Source organism: Meles meles, chromosome 19, assembly GCF_922984935.1.
Source record: "Meles meles chromosome 19, mMelMel3.1 paternal haplotype, whole genome shotgun sequence".
Classification (NCBI taxonomy): Eukaryota; Metazoa; Chordata; class Mammalia; order Carnivora; family Mustelidae; genus Meles; species Meles meles.
In genome coordinates this window covers 17,032,701-17,058,322 of record NC_060084.1, presented here as the reverse complement: position 1 = coordinate 17,058,322, position 25,622 = coordinate 17,032,701, and the positions used below count along the sequence as shown (strand labels likewise).

General features: G+C 45.8%; 1 protein-coding gene across 2 annotated transcripts in view; it reads left to right on the top strand.

The window, feature by feature from the left end:
* The window catches only part of CDH1 (cadherin 1), an 85,964-nt gene that overhangs the window by 45,147 nt on the left and 15,195 nt on the right, over window positions 1-25,622 (top strand). For both annotated transcript variants that reach the window (XM_045987733.1, XM_045987734.1), the window contains 8 exons: window positions 5,857-6,083; window positions 13,165-13,308; window positions 13,436-13,591; window positions 14,320-14,464; window positions 16,188-16,363; window positions 16,621-16,749; window positions 18,919-19,101; window positions 20,768-21,012. In XM_045987733.1, the coding sequence (XP_045843689.1) occupies window positions 5,857-6,083; window positions 13,165-13,308; window positions 13,436-13,591; window positions 14,320-14,464; window positions 16,188-16,363; window positions 16,621-16,749; window positions 18,919-19,101; window positions 20,768-21,012 (1,405 nt within the window). The remainder of the gene's footprint in view (window positions 1-5,856; window positions 6,084-13,164; window positions 13,309-13,435; window positions 13,592-14,319; window positions 14,465-16,187; window positions 16,364-16,620; window positions 16,750-18,918; window positions 19,102-20,767; window positions 21,013-25,622) is intronic.

The window sequence follows — 25,622 nt, the reverse complement described above, 5'->3', positions numbered from 1 at the left end:
GCAGGGTTCTATGGTGTTGGCTGTGGGAAATGTATTCCAACGAGAGAGAAACAATCCATAATGCGTTCCTTTGTGTGTAGTGTGGGGAAAACACTGCTTTTAAGCAGTTGCTGCTAAGAGACTGGGTTATCCCACTGGTTACCAAATAACTCAACTATGGTTAGCTGGCTGTGATTGTAGGTCCCTATTCTTAAACTTCAACATCTCCTAGAAATATATGAAGGCTTTTGAGACTGTCTGGTTTCTACCCACTCACATTCCAGCAATGGGGTTTGGCAGGGGGTGGAAGAAGAAACGGAATCCTTAAAAAAGGACTGTTTGAGCCACAATGGCAATTGCAAGCAAAGAATGTTGCTCAGCACTCAAAGCCCTGCCCTGGGATCAAAAGCTTTTCATAAACTTGGGTTTAATTTTTAGTTTGAACTTAAGTCATTTCTGCCAAGTGAGTTAGAAAATAGGGCACTTAACAGGATGATAATGCACGAGAATCACGATGTGTTTCTCCAGTGTGATCTCCACGCTGTGCACCTCCAAGGGGGTGCCTGGGTGGCTCAGTGGGCTAAGCATTTCACTTTGGCTCAGGCCATGATCTCAGGGTTCTGGGATTGAGCCCCCCATGGCGGGTTCCCTGCTCAGCGAGGAGTCTGCCTCTCCCTCTCCCTCTGCCCCTCTCTCTCACCTGTTCTCTCTCTCTCTCTCAAATAAATAAAATCTTTAAAAAATGCACTTTCAGGAGTGCCTGGGTGACTCAGTGGGTTAAAGCCTCTGCCTTCGGCTCAGGTCATGATCCCGGGGTCCTGGGATCGAGCCCCGCATCGGGCTCTCTGCTCCACAGGGAGCCTGCTTCCTCCTCTCTCTCTGCCTGCCTTTCTATCTACTTGTGATCTCTGTCTGTCAAATAGATAAATAAAATCTTTAAAAAAATTAAAAAAAAGACACTTTCAAAAAGTCATCTTTGTCATTTAAAAAGAAGTTTTCTTTAATCGTAATGCACAATATGTACAAAGATAAAAAAGGAAAAATATGTTGGGGAAAAAACCCAGCCACACTCTGAATCTCCCACCTCCAGCCTCCATGGTAATTACCATTAACCTCCTGGTGGGTAGAATTCCCTACTGCTCCGGGATGTTTTTAAACATTTTTTTTCCCCCTTTATCAATGTTCCTTTTTATTATTGCTAGGAAGCATATCCCCATTTTGCCAATAGGAAACAGTGGTGAAGAACACTCACCTTGGAGCCAGACAGTCCAGCGCCTCCCCTCACAAGCATGTATGTTAGGACAAAGAAAGTGGAGGTGGCTGGAGGAATTGGACTTAGAGAGCTTCAGTGCAAGGCTTGCAGAGAGTGGTGTGAGGTGCAGTGTTTAGGAGCGAGAATTCCTAAGACTGCCTGGGTTTTAGTCTCAGCTCTGCAGCTTAGGAGCTGCCTCAGTTTCCCCACATGTAAAAAGGGAACACTGGTAGTACCCACTTCATAGAGGTCTGGGGTGAAGTGAGTTAATATTGGTAAAGGGCTTGGAATGGAGCCTGGCTCATACGTTCTACAAATGTTCAAATGTATTGAGAGAACAGGAGGTCAGAGGTAGTTGAAGCTATTAGTTGAGGCTGTGGTTTTTGATGGTGGTGAAAAGATTTCTCAGGGGCTCCCGGGGGGCTCAATTGGTCAACCATTTGCCTTCAGCACAGATCATGATCTCGGGGTGCTGGAATCGAGCCCCACATCCACTCCCTGCTCAGCAGGGAGCCTGCTTCTCCTTCCCCCTCACCTTGTTCTTTATTTCAAATAAGCAGAATCTTTAAAAAAAAAAAAAAAAAAGATTTCACACCTAGAGGTGGCCACCTGGTTCTTAGCTCTTGTTACTGGGATTGGATTCTAGACCTAGGGACAAAATGACAGGTTTTAGGAAAGGAGATCATCCTGACTTAAAGAATACTTAATTCCTTGCTAGTTTTATTTTTGTTTAATTTTCTATTGTGAAACATTAAAATATACCCAGTTCCCATGTCCAGTCCTTTTCAACTGTTCTTGTTCGCCTTCACAGGCTGGTGGTACTGGTCACTGTGGCTCTTGAGACACTGTCCGGCTTTGTCAGGGGTGAAGCAAGCGTCCTAGAGCCTTCCTGGAACTGGAGACTCATTCCCTCATCTTGCCTGTAATTTCTGGTTTATCAGCCCAGAGGATCGGGTTGCACAGAAAGATAATGGGCCTTAATGAGCACCTGGAACCTAACCAGGTTAGGGTTCCACACACTTCTTTGTCGCTTCTCAAAGGGTGGGGCTTAGCCACCATTAAGACAAGATGCCCCAAACAGGTTAAGCACCTTGGATCAAAGTTACTTGCAGAACCATTTTCAGTTTTTCAGGCTGCCGTCCTCTGGACAAGTCTAGTCCTGCTTGTCTCAACTTTCACTGCCCTGATTGGGGCCAGCTGGGGGAAGGGATTAATTTATTGTGATAAGCAGGGGCAGTTCTTGCTCCCTGTTTATGTGACAACCCCCAGACCCTCCAGACTCACCCCATTGCTTCTGCTGGGATGGGTTTGGGGGGAGGGTTATTTGAAAAACATCTTGTTTTGCTGGTTTGAGATGGAATTCCTGTGTTTGACATAAAAGGCAGTATCTGCCCATCCTTGAAGGACTTTGCATTTCCTCTTGCTTCTCTTGTCATTTTATGGTTTCTCTGCTCTTTTAGCAAATACTTGACTTGTGGCAAATACTTCAGGTTTGTCTACCCAAATGCACAGGAATAATAATTACCATTTTCTATTTGCATTGCTCTTCCATGTTCAAAATGTGATCACATTCACTGTCTCTGTTAATCTTCACAAAAATCCTGAAGAGGTAGGCTCCATCAGTGATGGTGACTGAGGCCCAGAGAAGTTAAGCATGTTGTTTAAGGCCACTCAGCAGAACATGGTGGGATCTGGGCTTATTATTTGGCCACAAGACTCAGACCGGCCCTTTCTTCTTGTCCCTCTTCCTGTCAATTACTGCAGCCTTCCCCTGCTCACCCCATCCTCACCCCTTCAAGTATGGGATGTGAGTTAATAAAACCAGAATTCGGGGTGCCTGGGTGGCTCAGTGGGTTAAATTAAAGCCTCTGCCTTCAGCTCAGGTCATGGTCTCAGGGTCCTGGGATCGAGCCCACATCAGGCTCTCTGCTCAGCGGGGAGCCTGCTTCCCCCTCTCTCTCCTGCCTCTCTGCCTACTTGTGATCTCTGTCAAATAAATAAATAAAATCTTCAAAAAAAAAAAAAAGTAAAACCAGAATTAGAAGTGAGGCTAGGGGTGAAGGCATGGTTTTGATTTTTGTTTTTGCAAACGGGAGAGAGGGTTGGGTGGGTGATTATTTGAAGGACCCAGCTCCCTTCCTATGAACTCTTCTCTTTGTTTGGCCAGGTAGCGACTCCAGCACAAGGTGGTCCCAGATTTCCCTGGATTCTAGCTAGGAGGCAAAACAATTCTTCCAAATAACCAAGGCCTAACAGGGTCTCTTCAGGGCAGCGGACTGTAATCATGACACCGAGTAACTCAGGTTGAGGGCCGGTCCCCGCTCTGCCCTTCACCTGGTTACCGGATGTCCGGCAAATTTCTTAACCTCTCCGAGCCTTAGTCTTCAAAAGGGGATGATGGTGGTTGTGCTCACCTCCCGACCGCAGTCACTCACTGTCTTCTCTGGCAAGGGTGGGGCTGTTGGCTTCAGAAACATTTGCAAGGGTGGCCCCTGGTGGAAAAAATGGAAAATTGCAACCCAGGTATGGAGGATGGTTGTAGGGCTTTCTGGCAAAGACCTGATACTCATGAATGGAGAAGTGTCTGGCTGTGTTAAAAATAGATTGAAGAGGAGGAATTTTTATAAAAGAGCACCTGGACAGAATAGAAATTCCACTGGAGAAATGAAGGGCAAGTATTTGAAAAGGATGAGAACAGGTCACCTTGAGAGTTCTGCGAAATGAACTGTTTTAATTGGCTGTTCTCTCTGCCTCTTGGGCCCCTGAGCAAGGTTTCTGCAAGACTTGCCCCTTCAGATCTCAACTCTGCCACCTCCACCTAGGGAGGCCTGTTCTCACCATCCAGTATGAGTCACACCTCTCTGAATCCCCTTGTCGCATCACTTCTTCATCATCATCTTCTAATTTTAATTTTTAAAAAAATACATGCCATGCTCAACGTGGAGCCCAACATGGGGTGCGACATGGGGCTTGAACTCACGACCTTGAGATTAAGACGAGCTGAGGGGTGCCTGAGTGGCTTATTTGGTTAAGCATCCAACTCTTGATTTTGTCTCAGGTCATGATCTCAGGGTCCTGGGATCGAGGCTCCATGCTCAGCGCAGAGTCTGCTTGTCCCTCTCCGTCTGCTCCTTCCCCCCCCCCACACTCTCTCTCTCTCTTAGATAAATAAATAAATAAATCTTAAAAACAAACAAACAAATGGGACCTGAGCTGAGATCAAGAGCCAGATGCTTAACCTACTGAACCACCCAGGTGGCCCCCACCTCCCCATCATTCTTGTATCACTGTCTTTAATTCCTTTATGTCTGTCACTCATCACTACCTGGAATTACTGGTTTCCGTATTTGTTCATATTTTCCACGACAGTGTAAGCTCAGTGAGAGCAGGTGCATTGTCAGTCTTGTTGACAATTTTTTCTCTAGAGCTCAGCACAGTTTCTGGCATATGGATGGCTTGGTGAACCCTGGAGAATGAGTTCTTGGGGATTCTGATGTTTAGTGTAAACATTTTTCACCACAACATCTCCAGCTTTGGGTATTGGTAGTTCTTAAGTTTTAATACGTTGATAGCTATAAAGTTTGAAGTAGAGTTTTGAAATCATTGGTCATAACGTTCTCCCACCCAAGTAGTCCTTCTCTCTCTCTCTTTTTTTTAATCCTTCTGTCTTCTGCATTTATTTGCTGCTCTGTGTGATCAGGTTGAAGATAATTCATTATCTCCCCTAACCAGATGATCAGTTTCACTTCCCTGGCAGATTGCAAGCAGGCATTACCTCTGGATGCTTCAGATAATAAGCACATAGTCAGCACTCACTATGTATTTGGGGTTATCAGTCTCTTTTGTGGAATACTCATGAGGATTGAATAAATGATTAAGCAAAGCCACATTTGTTTTTAAAGGTTTTTTTCTTTTTTAAAAAGATTTTATTTATTTAGAGAGTATACGTATATGCATGCTAGTAGCCAGGAGGGGTAAAGGGAGAGAGAGAATCTCGGTCTCAGGGGAGTAGCTCTTGTTGCCTTCGTTCTGTAGTTGGGTAGTCTGAGGCGCAGGGAGGTTAAGTACTTTGCCCAGGGTCACAGAGTTAGTAATAAGCAGAGCTGGGACTTGAACACAAGTACTCTCTTCCTCTCTTAAGCGTCATGCCATGTGCCTCTCTTATTATCTGCCACTGTTTATTAAAATGTAAACTCTTACTTGAATGTAGACCCTCCACAACGTCTCACTGTACCTTTAGTCTCTAACTTTTGAACTTCGTAAGTATTCTGTCTCTTTTATTCCGTGGTCTGTTTTCATATTGTCAGGAGCCAGCTGAAGGAGAGACCCCTTTTTGGCTTTGGAAAAAAAGTTACTTTCTAAACAGGTTACTGTTTGCATTTTACAAGCAGCTAAGAAAGAAATGAGACCATGTTTAACAGTGCCTCTGGAATGCTGAGCAACATCGTAACGATATTGGTGACTTTGCCATCTTTCTGTTCTGTCCCCACACTGGGTTGTTTTGCTTGTGTTTGTTTTGTGTGAGTCAGGCTTTTGGTGGGCAAACCAAGTTCACTTAGGAGAGAAGGGATGCTCTTGTCTTGACTTTGCCCCATTTCCTAATCCCTGTGATTTATGCCCCGCAGTGAGTTTTGAAGGATGCACTGGCCGGCCAGGGACAGCCTACAGTGCTGATGACACGCGATTCAAAGTGAACGCAGATGGTGTGGTGACCGTCAAGCGGCCTCTACAACTTCATAAACCGGAGCTGAGTTTTCTGGTCCACGCCTGGGACTCCAGCCGCAGGAAGCTCTCTGCCAGAGTCACGCTGAAGGCAGCCGAGCACCGTGACCATCACCGCCACCACCATCATGTATGTTGGAGTGTTTCTTGAAGTTCACTCTTGTTTTGAGTCTGTTGCCCAGTCTGACTTCTCTGCCATTTGCAGCTTTCACATTTGGGGCTGGGTAATTTTTCTTGTGACGTTCAGTAGCCTCCCTGCCGTTAGCCCACTGGACAGATACCAGTAGCACTCCCCTCGTCGTCACAACCAAAAATGTCTCCAGGCATAGCCATTGCCTGCTGGGGTGTGTGTGGGGGGATGTTGTGGAATCCCCCTAGTTGAGACTGTTGGTTTCACTGAACTAATTCTTTTTATTTCTTTTTTTAAGATTTTATTTATTTATTTGACAGAGAGACCACAAGTAGGCAGAGAGGCAGGCAGAAAGAGGTGGGGGAAGCAGGCTCCCCACTGAGCAGAGAGTCCAATGCGGGGCTGGATCCCAGGATGCTGAGATCACGACCCGAGCCAAAGGCAGAAGCCCAACCCACTGAGCCACCCAGGCGCCCCTGAACTAATTCTTGCTGGGGATTTTTTTGTGTTTGGATGGGGAGGGATCAGGTGTAATGATGGCAAGGTGTTAATCTCTTTCTGTCAGTAATAGAAAATAGTGGGTAAGAATGTGGACACTGTCTGGGATTGAATCATAATCTGGCCACTCACTACCTGAGTAGCTGGGGGAGAGTTCACTTAAGGAATTTCAGTCACAGAGAGGCTACCTGTAACGTGGAGAAGCGTGACTGCAGGAATTAATACATGTGAAATGCTGTAATATGTTAGGCATACAGTAAGTACTCAGTAATTGCTCATTTTCTTTTTCTTAGAGGAAGAATGAATAAGAGATCTATTCTCTGATCATTTTATTCTTTTTATTACTTTAATACTTAGATAACATTTTTTTCTTTTTTTTTTTTTCCATTTCATTTTACTCTGTGTTTCTACTGGGGAGGTCTTGGGATGGGATGAGAAGAATCAGCGGGAAGCTTTTGTTCCATTGGACTGTAATCTGCACGAGATCCTTCCCTGTTGTATTTGTAGTGCCTGTCCCACAGCCTGGCGTGCACCAGGAACCCTGTAAATGTTGAATGGACAGATGGGTGAATTGGCCATGAATAGAAGGATATATATCTGCCCAGTTCTTGGCAACAGTGTTCCTGGGTATTGTTACCCATGCAGACACCTTTGCTGGTTTCTAAACTGTTCCCATGGTGCTTCCTACCAGAATGTCTTTCTGGAGGCCGTTCTAGTTGTATTCTGGTACTACCTTAAAAATATGGAACATGTTGAAAGTACCAAGGTCATTTTTGGGGTTTTTTTTTTAAAGATTTTAGTTATTTGACAGAGATCACAAGTAGGCAGAGAGGCAGGCAGAGAGAGAGGGGGGGGAAGAAAGCAGGCTCCCTGCTGAGCAGAGAGCCTGATAATGGGCCTCGATCCCAGGACCCTGGGATCATGACCTGAGCCGAAGGCAGAGGCTTTAACCCACTGAGCCACCCAGGAGCCCCAGTACCAAGGTCTTTAAGGCTGGCTTCTGTTTTTCTCCCCAAAGGTAGTTGAGATTGCAGGAGCTTAATAGTCTTGATAGATACATTCTTTTCTCCCAGATCTACCTCTTTTCTGGTAGACCAGAAAAATGAAGGACTTAGTAGCAATTTATTAACATAACTCCTTGACTCAAGTCTCCAGCTGATTCCATCATTTATGTAAGTTCAGCATGGTGAGTTATTGCTGGACAACTGTGTGTAGAAGGCTCCTATGACCAAAAGATAAGTTTTGAGCTTGGTTTTTTTCAAACTTTTCCTCCCTACTTCTGCCAGTTTTGCCTCTGCCTCTCTTTTTGTTGTACCAAGATGAGGTTCAAATGCATATCATAGAAAATGATGAATGACAGTGGCTTATTCAAAATGGAGTATTTCTCTGTCAAGCTGAAGAAATTCAAGGGTAAGTTGTGGCAGTATGGAGACCCTACAGTCATTAGGAGCCCAGGTTACTCTTTTTCTTTCTCTTCTGCCATCCTCAACATATGGCTTCCATTCTCAAGGGTATCGCATGATCCAAAATGGCTGCTGGTGCTCTAGTCATCAAATTTCATTCTAGATGGTAGGTAAGGAGAAAGGAAGAAAGCGAACAAAAGCATCACTCAGTTGTCTGCCTACAAAAGCATCACTCAGTTGTCTGCCTGTCTTTTTTTTTTTTTTTACTTTATTTATTTGACAGAGATCACAAGTAGGCAGAAAGGCAGGCAGAGAGAGAGAGGGAGGAAGGGAAGCAGGCTCCCCGCTGAGTGGAGAGCCCCATGTGGGGCTCGATCCCAGGACTCTGAGATCATGACCCGAGCCGAAGGCAGAGGCCCTAACCCACTGAGCCACCCAGGTGCCCCTCTGCCTGTCTTTTTAAAGAAGTCTTTATGGAATTCATTTTTAAAAGATATAAAAAATTAATCTCTACACCCAACATGTGGCTTGAACTTAGAACTCCGAGATCTAGCGTTGCTTGGCCTTGTAACTGAGGTAGCCAGACACCCACTTTGTGGGTTTTTTTTTTTTTTTTTTTTTTTAAGTCATTTGTTTGACAGAGAGATAGCAAGAGAGCACAAGCAGGGGGAGCAGCAGGCAGAGGGAGAGGGAGAAGCAAGCTCCCCATGGAGCAGGGAGCCTGATGCAGGGGCTTCCCAGGACCCTGATATAATGACCTGAGCTGAAGGCAGACGCTTAACCAGCGGAGCCACCCAGGCATCCCGTCCCAGTACCCCCCCCCCCCCCACCTTTGTGAAATTCTTAAACAAATAAGGCTTATATCGCACTGGTTGGAACTTGACCTCATGGCCATACCTAGCTGTAAACGCAGTAAAGAAAATGTACTCTCTTGATCACAGTGCTGGATACAAAACTGTATCTATATAGAAAGATTTATATCTGCATCTATATGGAGAGAGACAGGTATAGATACTTGGGAGTTTGTTCATTTTTAAATAAGAAAGGGAGAATGGATATAGAGTGGTACGTGGCAACATAGCTGCTGAGGTTCACTTTGGTTCGTTTCTAGTTCAAGAGACCCTGTGGGTCCTGCATTAGGAGAAGGGGTAGTGGGGGGCCTTGAACTGGCTCAGTTGGTAGAGCATGCAACTCTTGATCTTGGGGCTGTAAGCTCAAGTGCCGTGCTGGGTGTAGAAATTAGTTTAGGGCGCCTGGGTGGCTCAGTGGGTTAAACCCTCTGCCTTCGGCTTGGGTCATGATCCCAGGGTCCTGGGATCGAGCCCCGCATCGGGCTCTTGGCACAGTGGGGAGCCTGCTTCCTCCTCTCTCTCTCTGCCTGCCTCTCTGCCCACTTGTGATCTCTGTCAAGTAAATAAATAAAATCTTAAAAAAAAAAAAAATTACGGTAAAATCTTTTTTTTTTTTTAAAGGGGAGGTGACACTCCCACTTCTTTAATTCATATGAAATACATAGATCTTACGTATATCAAAACATGCTATGTACTATGTACGTAAATATCCGCACACACAGTTTTTGTCAGTTACGCTTTTTAACTTTCTGGTTTTTTAATCTTTGGGTAGCTTTTCTCAGTCTGGTACAATTTTTTTTCTGAGGGACGAATTCCATGCTCAGTATGTTTAGGCATGGTTCTCTTTAACATCATATGAAGATATTAATGTCCTCTTGCCAGTGTTCATCATTTCTTTATTCTTTTTCTCTGAAAATACTCCGCAGTTCTGATGTCAGCAACACGTGCTCTTTGTCTTCCTCTTCAGCGTGGCAGATGAATCTGGGTTCATGCGCTGATGCTGTACACTCACGTGGCTGTGCGAGGGGGCCCTGTTCAGGCTTAGGATACATTTGCAGACAGTCTTTTGAAGACTTTGTTCCTGGGCTGTATCTAATCCCAAACTCACATCCATTAAAACCATAGCTCAGTGTTTGCCAACCTAACTGTCATTATGACCATTTGTTGAGCATTTATGTTTCAGGAGCTATTCTAAGTGCTTTATTTGCAATACTAGTAGCTCATTTAATCCTTCCAATGATACCCCGTATTAGGGAACTGTGGAACAGAGTAAAACAATGTCCCTAGGAGTTGTAAATGCCATAGTGAGGATTCACGGATAGGCAGCCTGGTTCTGCGGCTCGCCCTTGGCTCAGGAGGGACTACTTTTCTGGAATATTAATAATCCAAGGATGCAGAGAGAGAGAGAGAGTGTGTGTGTGTGTGTGTGTGTGTGTGTGTGTGTGTGTAAAACCAGTATGTAGGAATGCAGTACTGGGAAGGATTCTGAGATGATATCTCATCTTAACCCATGTCTATCTTTTGCATTTTTAAAAACTTGTATTAGCAGAGGGGCGCCTGGGTGGCTCAGTGGATTAAGCCGCTGCCTTCGGCTCAGGTCATGATCTCAGGGTTCTGGGATCGAGTCCCGCATCGGGCTCTCTGCTCTGCAGGGAGCCTGCTTCCTCCTCTCTCTCTGCCTGCCTCTCTGCCTACTTGTGATCTCTCTGTCTGTCAAATAAATAAATAAAATCTTCAAAAAAAAAACAAACTTGTATTAGCAGAACTATATAGAAAAACTTCTATATAGCAGAACTATATAGGAAAAAAATTGTTCTGCTTAAGGCATACTTGGGAATAAACCACTGTGCAAATTATTGCGCATCTGAAACCAACCACAGTGCATAACAGACTGCATAACAATACTTGTTTTGTTTTCTTTAAAGATTTTATTTATTTATTTGACCTGGGGGTAGACAAAGGGCACGCAAGCAGGGGGAGTAGGAAAGGGAGAAGCAGGCTTCCCGCCAAGCAGGGAGCCCGATGTGGGGCTTGATCCCAGCCATGACCTGAGCCAAAGGCAGATTCTTAAGGACTAAGCCACGCAGGCGCCCCTCTGCATAAAACTGTTAAAGAAGTAAACCAGGTGTATTTACCTGATTTAGGTCATAAATGTAGGTTGAAAGACAAAACAAGATTTTGCTTGTCAAAGTATGCAGCAGTTTGAGAACTTGGGCTTCCTCCTTTGATGCCTTTAGAACCAAAACTCACCAGGCACCATCATTTACTTTATTAAAATCCCATTTTCTGTACATGAATTCCTTCCTCCTCTTCTACTATACCATAATGGCTTTTAGAAGGCAAAGAGAGTACAAGGTGATCTTTGTACTTACATTGCATCGAAACACAACTCAAAGGAACTCTGGTCTTCCCTCCTCCCCCCAACTCATGGCTCTAATTTATACCCTGATATCCACACCTCCAGTCACAGCCTTGGTGTTTTATAAGTCCAGGAATATTCAAGTTGGATTTAGCATTGGAATGATAGAACACCCAGTCACAGACCTCATCGGTTCTTTGATTTGTCTTCCGGTGTCCTTGTGTCTCCTGATTAGCTATTCACAAGTTGGCTTGTTGGGAACTTGTCCGTGGTTACAGTGCTTTCCAGCTGGGTTCCTCCCTTCCCTTGGGGAGGAAGGGGGTACGGTTTGAAAGGTTAAAAAATACATATATATACTGAATTCTCTTCTGGTAGGGTGGGGCATATCCACCCTTCTGGGCTTTAAAAATGCCTCTTCGTGTGTAAGGTGAGGTGGTCCCACTTGGAGAAGGTCCAGGTGCACTTTGGCCCTGGGAGGGTCGGTGCCCGATGTGTTTGTCATGGTGCCTGGTCAGTTTGTCCAAGTGGGCACATTTCCATCCCCAGCCGTCAGTCAGGTGGTAGGGCTTCTCAGCTGTGTCGGTCTGCAGGTGTGCCTTGGGGTGAGGACTCTTCATGTAGGTTTTGCCACAGCCTACATAATCCCAAATGGGAGTGGCTGTCCTTTTCCGGGGCCACGACCTTCTCCCCCTCTTAGGTATCGGCTCCTGCGGCTTGCAGGAACCGGGGGGCATGAGCTCTTGGTAATGGAGCCATGGGACCTATGGCTGCATCTGGTCTGGCCAGAAGGGTGGATAGTTGGGCCCGGGATGGGGATGAAAGCCCAGGGGGAGCTGTAGGACAGTATGATAGTCCCTGCTGCTCGGCAGTTCTGGGCACCCAGGGTCGGGGTAGTCCAGCAGGGGAGTTGTACTCCAGGAAGAAGTCTTGCACTGGCAGCTGTATCTTGTACATTTGGAATCAGATGTGAAAAGCCAGGAAATAGCACTTTAATCACCTTTGGCAAACAGTGATCAGTGATTATGTGGGGAGTAGGGGATGGAATTGTACTCTAGGTCCTTTATGTATTCCCGCTAATCACTTTAAAGCACTTAAACAATTTGGAGGATATTTTTCTTCCATCTTCCACTATCTTGTTTCCCTGTGTGTGCATAAAGTTATCTTTATCACACATGAAAACTGTTCAATACAAGTCTCAGAGGGTGTTTTTGGTTCCCATCCCAACAGCTTCTATTAGAACAAATGGAAACCAAACAGCTAAAATGATACAATGAGATTATAGAATTGGTATCGATCACAAAGTAGTTCTTAGTAGCAGTTCCTAAATCTTAACTCATCCAGGCTGAGAACTCTACTTTGGGGGCCTAAACCCCTAGGAAAAACAGAAAAGAAAATTGAAACACTTGCATATTCAGTTGTTGAATAAACTCTGACATTCAATCATCAGAGTATAATGTTCTATTAAAAACGACAGATAGGGGCGCCTGGGTGGCTCAGTGGATTAAGCCGCTGCCTTCGGCTCAGGTCATGATCTCAGGGTCCTGGATCGAGCCCCGCATCGGGCTCTCTGCTCCGTGGGGAGCCTGCTTCCTCCTCTCTCTCTGCCTGCCTCTCTGCCTGCTTGTGATCTCTCTCTCTGTCAAATAAATAAATAAAATCTTTGAAAAACAAAAAAACAAAAAACGACAGATATATATAGGCTTGAAATAATTTGCAAAATAATAAACTCTCAAAAATATAATTGTGTGTACATAATGATTATTTGAACTCTGGACATTAGAAGGATCAAAAGGGAACACCGTTTTTATTATATGTCAGAGAAGTTCATTGTGTTGTGTTTTGTTACTAAGTTAAAACCATCGCCTGCCCCTGAGAAGGCTGGAGATGTTGGCTGATTAGGTGGGACTGTTTTTGGCCTGTATTACCTCTCCTTAATTTTCAATTTTGTTCTTCATCCCCTTTGTTTTTAGGACGCCGTCTCTGAAACCCAGACAGAAGTGCTCACATTTCCCAACTCCCAGCGTGGTCTCAGAAGACAGAAGAGAGACTGGGTTATCCCTCCTATCAGCTGCCCAGAAAATGAGAAAGGCCCATTTCCTAAAAATCTGGTTCAGGTAGAGAAGGAAGTTCTCTATTTCTGTGGGAGCAGTTTGGCAGAACAGGACCTAGAAGAAAGCGGGGGAAAACCCCAATGTCAGGATCCTTCCTTGATAATTTCTGTTTGTTCTGTTTGGTCTTCAGATCAAATCTAACAGGGACAAAGAAATCAAGGTTTTCTACAGCATCACTGGTCAAGGAGCTGACACACCCCCGGTTGGCGTGTTTGTTATCGAAAGAGAAACGGGGTGGCTGAAGGTGACAGAGCCTCTGGATAGAGAACAAATCGCCAAGTACATCGTGAGTACCTCTCAGAAGCATGCAAATACCCTTCCAGATTTTTTTGGTCAACCCATGTTGGATCCCTAGAACAGATGCTCTGGACGTATGAGGCTTAGTAATTGGATATCTCTATGCCCATTGACGGGGAGATGACAGGAGAATCTGGAAAAAGGGAGGGAGGGGTGTTGATTTTTTTCCCGTTGGGATTAAAGAGAGGGGAGTCTTAGGATCATACATGAGTTTAGACAGAAGATATCAACTTACTCTGATCTAAATGAAGAGGCCAGTTACAATGTTGGGGAGCAAAAGCCATTCCTGGGCCTTGGTAGCTGTGTGAGCTTGGGGAGCGGTGGGTAATACATGGGGCCAAATGCAGAAAAATCTGGAAGAGACACTAGACGGGAGAAGCCAGAGCAAATTTTACCCTGCTGGGAATAAGAGTGTTTTAGGCCTCCGGTCCTGTCTTAGGTTTGGCTCCCTAACCTTCCTGTGGGAGAGGGGAGCTCTGACCTGGTGGTTGTGTTCTGCAGCCCATGAATCTTTACATTATATGACTTCAGCCAGTGTCATGACATCACTGAAGCAGCAGCACATGTATGAGAAAAGGTCTCTGTGGGGGGCAGGGGGGTGTCCATCCTTGGGTCTTAGAGAGTGGGAGGGAGTGGAGGCCAGCTGGAGTTCTCCTCACACGACTTCTCCCATTTCTTCTTATTGGGGTCCAAATAACCCTCACTTGGTTGTTACAGCTCTATTCTCACGCCGTGTCTTCTAATGGGAATGCAGTCGAAGACCCAATGGAGATCGTGATCACTGTGACGGATCAGAATGACAACAAGCCTGAGTTCACCCAGGAGGTCTTTGAAGGATCTGTCATGGAAGGTGCTCTGCCAGGTATGGTCAATGTCGAGATGCTGAATACCCAGAAAGACGCTTACTTTCTTCAGACCTCAAAGCGTTGGGGCTTGTGTTTGGGGTCAGGTCCTTCATAGGAACAGAACTTTTTTGGAAGCCTGTGTGCATGTGTGCGTGCGCACACGCGAAACATCATTCTGCAGAAATGTGTGTGACAAAATAGGAGTCCTGGGATCCAGCCGCTCAGCGGGGACCTGCTTCTCCTCCTCCCTCTGCTGCTGCTCCTGCTGTGCTCTCTTCTTGTTCTCTGTCAAATAAATACATAATAAAGTAAATAAATAATCAGTCAATCAATAAATAACTCAATAAATCAATAAATAAATCAATAACTCAATAAATAATCTGTAAAAAAAAAAAATAGCAGTTTAAGAGGGGCCCCTGGCTGGCTCAGTTGGTAGAGCATGTGACTCTTGATCTTGGGGCTGTGGATTCTAGCCCCACATTGGGCATAGAGCTCTCCCCTCCCCCCGAAAAGGATCAGCCTTCTCTGATGAAGAAACAAATCTTTGCCATTCCTGAACGCATTCTTTTCTCTCCCTGGTAAAGGTGCCACTGCGCTGACTTTCGTGGTCGCCGTTCCTTTGCTTTCCCTTATCTTGTGCATCATGTGTATATGTGCCCCTCCATAGTATCTGGGTTTTTGAGCACGTTTTCAGACTTTGTATACGTGGAATCACAGTCTACATGTTTTTCTGTGATGTGCTTTGCTCCTTCAGCTTTATGGACATAGAGTTCTTCTTGTTGGTACCTGTAGCAGTCCAAGGTCATCCGTTCTCATTGCTGCATCATATTTTCTATTTTTATATTCATAGCCCTTTATTCCCCTGTTGAGGGAACTTGAACTTGCTTCAGTTTTGTGCTGTTCGAAATAGTGTTCTCAGAACATTCTTTAATATATGACTTGATGCGTGCTCACGAGGCTTTGTCCAAGGTGTGTGTCCATAATGGCGGATTGCTTGGTTATATGGGGTACGTGCCTGTTCAGTGTGACCAGTGGTTGAACCACTTGACATTCCCACCAGCAATCGGTATTCTAGAATTGTTAGACTTTTAGCTTTGTTGAGTGTGCACTGGTTATCTCTACAATTTTAAATGGAAGTCTCTGATTTATTAATGGGCTATTAGCATTTTCTATGTTTGCTGGCCATCGGATTTCTTCTTCATGACTTGTCTCTTCAAGTCTTTTGCTCCATTTTTCCCTTGGACTGTTTGTCCTTTTCCTGTGGAGCCCTAAGGAATTTTGTTGATGTCGTGGGCACTGGTCCTTTGGCCGTCACATATGCTGTAAGTATTCTCTGCCACCTTGAAGGCTGTGATCTCTAGTGACCATTCTCTGGTGAAGCTGCCTCAGACACCACGTGGGGATACTGGTGGGATTTTTCCTGTTTTTCACCTCATTCACTCTGTATGAGAGACAGGGAACAGCATTTAGTTGAAGGTTCTTTGTTCCCCATTGTCCTCACCTCCAGCCCCCATCCAAAATTGTTGGAAAAGCAGAGTCATTGGAACACTGCTCACTGTATGGAATGCTTTTTTCTCCCCTACCACTTTGGTAAAAATTTTTGGAAGTCAGAGAATGGAGCCATAACACAGCACCATCCCCAGGGCTCCTCTTAACACTCTGGACAGAACCGAGCTGAGCTGTGTTGACCAGAATCAAAGTGCAACCGAACCGACTCTTTCTCTCCCTCGGCACTTCCAGGCACCTCCGTGATGCAGGTCATGGCCACAGATGCGGATGACGACGTGAACACCTACAACGCCGCCATCGCTTACCGCATCGTCACCCAAGACCCCCTCCTGCCCAGCAGCATGATGTTCACTATCAACAAGGACACAGGAGTCATCAGCGTGCTCACCACCGGGCTGGACCGGGAGGTCAGGGGTCAAGAGGTTCTGGAGGGGGTTGAGGGCAAACACATCAGCTTAAATCACATGGACAGTACAAAGCTCTGCTGAGGCCATTTGCCGCTTTAAGTTTACGGTCTGAGCTTTGCATCTAAACAGCTCTCTAGAGGTTTTATACCCAGAAGGCAGGCTGGCATTGAAGCAAATGATCTAATAAATGGTTTCCATGTCCTGGGCTGGGCTTGATGTGGCTGTTGGTCCTGACTCACAGGTTTTGATCTCTGCAGAAAATTCCCATGTACACCCTGGTGGTCGAGGCTGCCGACCTGCAAGGTGAAGGGTTAAGTACAACTGCAACGGCTCTGATCACGGTCACTGACATCAACGATAATGCCCCCGTCTTCCAGCCCACCACGGTAATTCTGCAGCCCCCTGGATGGTTTCCAGAGAAAGGTCTTCCCTGGCTTTGCAGTTGCTCACGGGTGAACCCTTTGAAGATTTTCCCCAGACTGGTGAACTTCCAGACGCAAGCAGGTTGGGATGGGTGTCCTCTCTGTCCTCCTCAGCGTGGACCCTGTTGACCCAGGTTTGCAGAGTTGCAGATGGCACCTGGGGGTGCTTGCTTGGCTCAGTCCGTGGAGCACCCAACTCTTGATCTTTGGGGTGTGAGTTCAAGAGAGCAGTTGAAAAAGAAAAAAAAAAGGCACCTGTTGAGCTCATGTCCTCATGTTGTGCATCCTGCTAGCAAATCTTAGCAGGTTTTGGTTACTCACTGAACAAGTATTTTCTATGTTTATAACAGGAATTGTGTTATATACTGGAGATACTATCACAATAAGACAAAGCTTCTGTTCTCATTGGAGTTGATAGTCTAGTTAGGGAGATGTTGGACAACCTGTACAAACTGTCGTGTGCAATTAAATGGAGATGGATAGAAGGTACTAAAAGCCACATGGAAGAATGCTAAATCTTAATATGTTAGTTAGAAATAATCTCAGTGGTTAGTAACAGAGACTTGACTCTTATACCTTAAACAAACAAGGTAAACTTTCTCTTGTGTCACAAAGCCTAGAGCTAGAGTATCTACAGTCTCAGTGGAAACTCCTTCATCTTGCCGTCCCACCATCGTTCGGGCATGGCTTCCATCCTCAGTGGCCCCAGATGGCTGCTGCAGCTCCAGCTGTCTCCATGCTTCATTCAGGGAGGAGGCAAGGGCATGGGGAGCAAAAGGCATTGCTGCTAAGTCAAGGCTTCTTAGTTCCATCCCACAAGTTTCCTTTACCTCTTATTAGCAGTTGCTGTCTTCGAGGAGGATGGGAAATAAAATATTTTGTCTGGGCACGTTGCTGCCCTCAACAGTACAGTTCGTGAAGAAGGGGTGAGTGGATATTTACTTGGCAGTTAGCAGTATCTGCCACCCTAGTCTAGGCATTGTGAGTACAAAAAGGCTTCATAAAGCCTGTGATGTTTATAGTAAGTCTTGAAAGGTCTGGTCTGAGAAAAGCATCAGCATCCTAGAGACTGACTGGAAAGCCACGGCTTGGGGTGAACACACTACCAACCTCAGCTCTAGGTTTCTTGCAGCCTGCTCCCACCTGCAGGGCCTGGGCCTGAGCCGCACCCTCTAGGCCAGCCATACCTGCCGCAGACTGGCCACCCCCACAGCTCCTGGCCTTCCTTCCTGCCCATTTCTCCTGCCTAACGGGCTTTCGTGCAGTTCTAGTTTTTCTAGAAACTGACCTTTGTATTAGTAGAGTCTTCAGGAGATTTTTGTTAGAAACCAAGGACTCCGTTCAGCTGTGAACAGGTTTTTCCCTTGATTCCAACCCAAAGTTTTACGTAATTTTCTGGTTTACTCAGTAAATTTGTGGTTGACTTTACCCCACTTAGTATCCTACGTTTTTAGTCCTATGTTAGGTTTACATCTCAAGAAGTGGTGAAATGTACATCAGTCTCATTAAATATGAAATAGCCATGATAATAGGAAGGTAGGACTTGAAAGGAGGTTGTCCAGTGTGGGATAGGGGGCAGGGGAAGAGTGTTCTAGGCAGAGGGATCACCATATGCAAAATGGCCTGAATCAATAAAAAATTGTCAAGAACTGAAAAACAGGCTGGGTAGTAAACCAGATGAGGTTGGGTCCTATAGGCCTTGTAGATGGAAGTAAGAATTTTAGAATTTATCCTGGTGCAAGGGGATGTCATCAAGGGTTTTAAGCAGAGGACCATACTGACCAGACTTCCGTTTTATGAAAATCGTCGGTGCCACTAGGAATGGTGGGAGAGGAGAGGAGTAGTGGATAAGCCACAATGTCTTGAGTTTGGTTACGATCACAGCAGCTGGGCTGGAGTGTGCTGAGGGGCTCAGGTAGGCAGGTCCTTGGAAAGCGGACGCAGGTAGTCCTGAAGGATGAGGCACCTTGAGCAGTATTGGCTGCTCCCCCAGCAGGAAGTAGGGGCTCTGCTGGTGGAGTGGGCTCTTCTCCAAGACTCTGCTTGAAAGGATTCCTTTAGCTCTCATGGACCTGGCCCATCTATTAGGTGTTGGGATGTCATAAGTGACTCATCTTCTCCTTTGCTCTGTAGTACCAGGGGCGAGTGCCTGAGAACAAGGCCAACGCTGAAATCGCCGTACTCAAAGTGACTGATGACGACGTCCCCAATACCCCAGCATGGCAGGCCGTGTACACCATTTTGAACAATAACGATGAGCAGTTTGTTGTCACCACAGACCCAGTAACCAACGACGGCATTTTGAAAACAGCTAAGGTTTGTATGGTTGGTGCCTGGCAAGACGCAGAAACTGACATCTCAGCCAGCTGCCTGCTCCCTTGTCCCTCGGTGTCCCTTCAGAAGTAGAGTAGCATGGCGTCGGTGGGTTAGGAGTGGGCAGCTGTCCCAGGTGCTGGTGAGCCATTTGGGGTTTGCAGCAACTCTTCAGGCACATGTGAGAAGCTCCTACGCAGCCCGTTGAAATCGAGGAGAAAGAAAGTACCATCTGTTTTAAAAGGCTTTCTCCCTGAAACGTTTGCCTACCCCCATATCCACTTTGCAAATGAGAAGAAAGAAGGATTTACTGATCTCTGCTATTTTGCTGGATTATTTTAGAAGTGGGACACATGACTTTTTGAAAGATGTCTTGGAAACCTGAAAACTAAGAAGTTGCGTGATTCTCTTGTCAAAGTTACTCAAAGTTAGCAGATCTCTGGTTCAGCCCCCAAACGTAGACTTTCCATTGAATAAGTGAGCAAGACTGTTCGTATCTGCTGCACCTTTTCTACATAACCTTATCTCCCACAGAACACTGATGTCAGTATATTTTATGCTACGAACAAAAGAAACCACTAAAATGAACCCCTACCATACACGAACGAAGTCCTTCACAAAGGTTTCCAGTTTATTCTTTTTTTTTTTTTTTTAAGATTTTATTTATTTGTTTGACAGAGAGAGATCACAAGTAGGCAGACAGGCAGGCAGAGAGAGTGGAAGCAGGCTCCCCGTTGAGCAGAGAGCCCGATGCGGAGCTCGATTCCAGAACCCTGGGATCATGACCTGAGCCGAAGGCAGCGGCTTAATCCACTGAGCCACCCAGGTGCCCCGTTTCCAGTTTATTCTTTAAAGCAACTCTATGTACTAGTTCTTTCGTGTGTATCTGGGTGTGGAAACAGACCCAGAGATGTAGTTGCCTGGACCCCACAGCTGGGAAATGGCCCACCTGGACTTCGACCTTGTTGCTAGCTGATATCTGAATTGCATGTTGTCACTAAATTTAATTGAGGTCAGCGAGGTCAGGAGCAGGGTCTTCCGTCCATCTGCTCCCGCATGGACCACATGTTGCATAGGATACCAACATTCTCACTAGTCTTGGATCGTGGATGACTTAAGGTGCTAGTGTTTGCTCACCTGGTTGTGCTGTTCAAGGCTTCACATAGTTTGTTACTCTTCTGCTAGGGTTCTTACCTCTTTTTATTTATTTTAAAGATTCTATTTATTTATTAGAGAGAGAGAGACAGTGAGAGCAGGAACACAAGCACGGGGAGTGGGAGAGGGAAAACAGGCTTCCCACTGAGCAGGGAGCCTGATGGGGGCCTCGATCCCAGGTGGGATCGTGACCTCAGTGGAAGGCAGACACTTAACGACTAAGCCACCCAGGTTCCTTTGGGGTTCTTATCTTTAATATGGTTGCATGTTAGCTTTTGAAAAACATCCACATCCTGCCCTCCCCACCCCCGGGGAGATTATTGTTTACTGGGTCAGGGTGTAGGCCTTTATTTTCTTCAGAAGTTCTCAAGGTAACTTCTTCGTAATGCAGCGAGATCAGAGAACCATGACATAGTGCCAACCACAGCAGTAGTTAAGCACGTCATCTTTTTTTTTTTTTTTAACACACTAACAAAGAATGTATTTGTTAACTCCTTTTGTTTCTGCTTCTTAGGGCTTGGATTTCGAGGCCAAGCGGCAGTATATTCTGTATGTGACTGTCGTGAATGTAGCCCCGTTTGAGGTCATTCTCTCCACCTCCACGGCCACCGTCACTGTGGATGTGGAGGACGTGAATGAAGCCCCGGTCTTTGTGCCTTGCCCAAAGGAAGTGATCATACCTGAAGACTTCGGCGTGGGCCTGGAAATCACGTCTTACACTGCCAAGGACCCAGACCTGTTCATGGAACAGAGCATAACGTAAGTTTGAGAATTTTTCAACAGACTGGCAGCAACTCTGTGTGTGTGTGTGCGCGCGCTTGTGTGCACGTGTATAAAATACTTAGTTCATAGCGCTTTTTCATCGTTGGTCTGTGCAAGACCCTTTTCTTTTGGCCTTTTTCTTAAAAATTTTTATTAATTCCCATTCCTCACATCTTTTTCATTCCCTCCATAGACAGCCATTCTAGATTTACTGTGCTTCCCCTCTTCAAGGTCATGCAGTGAGGCAGGAATGTGCTTTTAATTGAAATGAATGGTGTTGTGTTATAAGTAGCTCACTATTTCCTCTTCTTTTAAACTGGAAGGCGCCTTTGTAATCTAGATCACACCCACCCATGTTGAAAACACATGTGGAAACCAACAGCAGCACCCATGACCATGTATGGCGAAGAACATCCTTCATCTTTTGAGGGCTGGATTTGGCTAGGAAAAAGCTATTAGAGCCCAAATCCCACATTGACATGTGTGTCTTTGTTAGTAATAGTGTGATTTCCAGGGGGTAGCAGGGCTTGGCCAATGAGCCCACTTCCTCTTCACAGAGAGGTTCCTACCTGTTAATATTTGCTTTAGGGGAACCTGTAACAATGAACTATTTAGAAAAAAAGTTCTACAAATTTGGAGTACCGTCTTGCTTACTAATTGAGTATGTTCTTATTTTGAGGGGTGTTTGTGTTTTAGTATCAGTGCTTTTCACTTACTAAACTTCAAACAAAAAGATTTTTTAAGTGTGACTTCAACTTTTAAGGTTATTCTGGGAATTTTTAAAAAATTTTGTCCATTTATTTGAGAGAGCAAGAGAGCACGAGCAGCAGGGAGATGCAGAGAGAGGGGGGGAAATCAGACTCCCTGCTGAGCAGGGAGCCTTCTGTGGGGCTTGATCTTAGCACCCTGGGATCGTACCTGAGCCAAAGGCAGATGCTGAACCGACTAAGCCACCCAGGTGCTTCTATTCTGGAGACTTTTTATGCCGATGCTGTACTGAGGGAAAGAGCTCCTGAATATCTCTAGATGGCATGTGCCCTCTACAGAATGAACTAAACAAAGGGGGCAGGTAGTGATCTTAAAGGCTGCTAGAACTGAGTCCTTAGATCAAGGATGATGGGGAAATTTTCAGTGGAGACTAATAATACCAAAACCTTCTGATCGATTTTAACAGTTACTGTTACAAAAAAAAGGGGGGGGGGCAAGGACAGCATGACATAACGTGCCAGCCACCTCATGTGATCAGCAGCGTGCACACAGTGCCACTGAGGAAATGTTTTTGGAGAAAACAAAAGTTGGGACAGGATATAGTCAAACATTAGGATCTGATTTTGAAGAAATGCAGAGAATGGGGCGCCTGGGTAGCTCAGTGGGTTAAGCCTCTGCCTTCGGCTGAGGTCATGATCTCAGGGTCCTGGGATCGGGCTCTCTGCTCAGCGGGGAGCCTGTTTCCCCCTCTCTCAACCTGCTTCTCTGCCTAATTGTGATCTCTCTCTCTCTCTCTCTGTCAGATAAATAAATAAAATCTTAAAAAAAAATACGCAGAGAATGAAGAAACGATTTAAATGCCACAAGGAGGCAGTCCGCCAAACACAGAATGTAGGAACTTTGTGACAAATGGCACTGTTTTCCATGAAATGAATGAATGGCAAAAGGGTAGGGGGACTGCTGTGCAGGAAGAGAGTACTAACAGGCAGGTGATCCAAGGGTAATGTGTAGACTACACTTGAATATAGATTCAACAGTCCAACTCTAAAGACACCCTTGAGTCAATTCGAGATATTTGAACATGGAGTTGACATTAAATGACGTTAAGTAATTGTTTTTGTAAGATGTGTTAGTGGCATTCTGATTGTTTTTTTGTTGTTTTTTTTTTTTTAACTTTTCCTATATAAGATATGTGCTAAGGTATTTAGAGGAGAAATCTTTTAAAAGATTGTATTTATTTATGACAGAGAGAGATAGCAAGAGGGGGAAAAAAAGCAGGGAGTGGCTAGAGAGGGAGAAGCAGGCTTCCCGCTGAGCAGAGAGCTTGATGAGGGGCTTGATCCCAGGACGCTGGGACCATGACTCCAGCCGAAGGCAGATGCCTAACAACTGAGCCACCCAGGCATCCCCAGAGGAGAAATCTTCTGGCATCTGGGATTTGCTTTAAAATAGACTGTAATTTCAGGATTTCCTGACTGGCTCAGTCAGTGGAGTGTGTCACTCTTGATCTTGGGCTTGTGAGTTTGAGCCCCACATTGGGTGTGGAGATTACTTAAAAATAAAATCTTAAGGGGTGCTTGGGTGGCTCAGTTGTTAGGTGTCTGCCTTCGGCTCAGGTCATGATCCCAGGGTCCTGGGATTGAACCCCACGTTGGACTTTCTGCTCAGCGGGGAGCCTGCTTCCCTTCCTCTCTCTCTTTGCCTGCCTCTCTGCCTACTTGTGCAGCTCTGTCTGTCAAATAAATAAAATCTTTTAAAAAATGAAATAACATCTTAAAATACATAAAATACTTTCATTTCATCCATATATTCAAGATACTGGTCATAATCTGAAGATTTCTTCTAAGTGGTCAAAAATAAAAGGGCCAATAACTTAGTGTGTGTGTGTGTGTGTGTGTGCGCGCAAGCACGCGCACGCGTGTGTGCACATTCCAAGTTCCAAAAAGGCTTTATTATATACAGAGGGGAGGGGTTCAGTCCTTCTTGGCTGCCACTTTCCTTGTGGCCACCAGGACATGGTTGAGCTCCTCTGTCTTCCCTCTTGGCGCGGATGTGTTTCCTTACCCTTTACCTGATGAACTGAGGGTGCACTTGTTCTTGGAGACCTTGAGCCACTCACGTGGCACGCTGTTCATGTAGGTCAGAGACACAACCTTCTCGGGTCCTGCCCTGCACGAACTTGGTGTCCCTCACGGGGCGCCTGCTGCAGCGGCTATATCTTGGCCTCCACACATTCTTAGTCACCCTGTGGTCTTGTTTGAGTCCCACGGAGATAGTGTGGTGCAGAGCCATGGCTGGACGCCCGAAGCCACACCCCACAGTCCGGATAGCAACAGACCCTACAACACGTGGTGCCCCACTAACAGTGTGTGCTTTTATTTATGTTTCTAAAGATTTTATTTAGTTACTTTAGAGAGAAAGGGGCTGGAGAAGTGGGGAAGAGAGAATTTTTTTTTTTTAAGATTTTATTTATTTATTTGACAGAGAGAGATCACAAGTAGGCAGAGAGATCACAAGTAGGCAGAGAGGCAGGCAGAGAGAGTGAGAGGGAAGCAGGCTTCCTGCCGAGCAGAGAGCCCGATGCAGGACTCGATCCCCGGACCCTAAGATCATGACCTGAGCTGAAGGCAGAGGCTTAAACCACTGAGCCACCCAGGCGCCCCTTTTTTTTAAGATTTTATTTATTTGGCAGAGAGAGAGAGATCACAAGTAGGCAGAGAGGCAGGCAGAGAGAGAGAGAGAGGGAGAAGCAGGCTTCCTGCCGAGCAGAGAGCCCAATGCGGGGCTCGAACCCAGAACCCTGAGATCATGACCTGAGCCGAAGGCAGAGGCTTAACCCACTGAGCCACCCAGGCGCCCGGGGAAGAGAGAATTTCAAGCAGACTCCCCACTGAGTCGGGAGCCTGAGGTGGGATTTGAACCCACGGCCCTGAGGTGAAGACCTGTGTTAAGATCAAAAGTCGGATGCTTAACCAACTAAGCCATCCAGGCGCCCTTCGTAAGATGTGTTTATAATCAAACTTGAAAAGTATAGTGGAAAACCAGGGACAACTTTGTTGGGTTTTTGTTCAGTGATGAAGCCTTAGAGTGTGTGGTTTTAAGGCTGGGTTGACATCTTCTCTTGCAGTAGTGAGATGGGTAATTCTAAATTTCTGTTTGAGGGGCAACTGGGTGGCTTAGTCGGTTAAGTGTCTGCCTTCGGCTCAGGTGGTGATCTCGGGGTCCTGGGATGGAGTCCTTCATCAGGCTCCTTGCTCAGTGGGGAGTCTGCTTCTCCCTCAGTGTGCGTGTGTGCATTCTGTCTCTGTCAAATAAATAAGAATCTTTAAAAAACAACAACCACCTTCTCTTGGACCAAGTGCAGGGACCAAGTGTTAGTATTGTGTGTTGAGGCCCTTACCCCCGGAGTAAAGACCACTCCGTGGTTCATGGCTTTGCACTTGTAAAGAGGTCAGGTACATACAAGTATCCAAGGCCCTTGTGTCCTTAAGTTATTTGTTTCCTTTTCTGAGTCTTTCCATGACCCTGGCAGATAACTGAGCAATATATCTGTTTTTCTTCTTTTTGAAGATTTTATTTATATAGAGCATATGGTGGGGGGAAGGCAGAGGGAGAGGGAGAAGCAGGCTCCCACTGAGTAGGGAGCCCAACTGCAGGCTTGATCCCAGGACCCTGAGATCGTGACCTGAGCCGAAGGCAGACGCTTAACCATCTGAGCCACCCAGGCGCCCCATCTCTGTCGTTCATGCCATTGTTTTCTCTGACTGAATGTTTCTGGTACACCTAATAAGGTGTAGCTTAACAGGATTTTTTGAGTAAAACTTTTTTCTTGCTGTGTAAGACCAGAAGGAACTTGAGCCTCTCTGGCACCTACCAACATAGGCCAGTATTGCATCCCA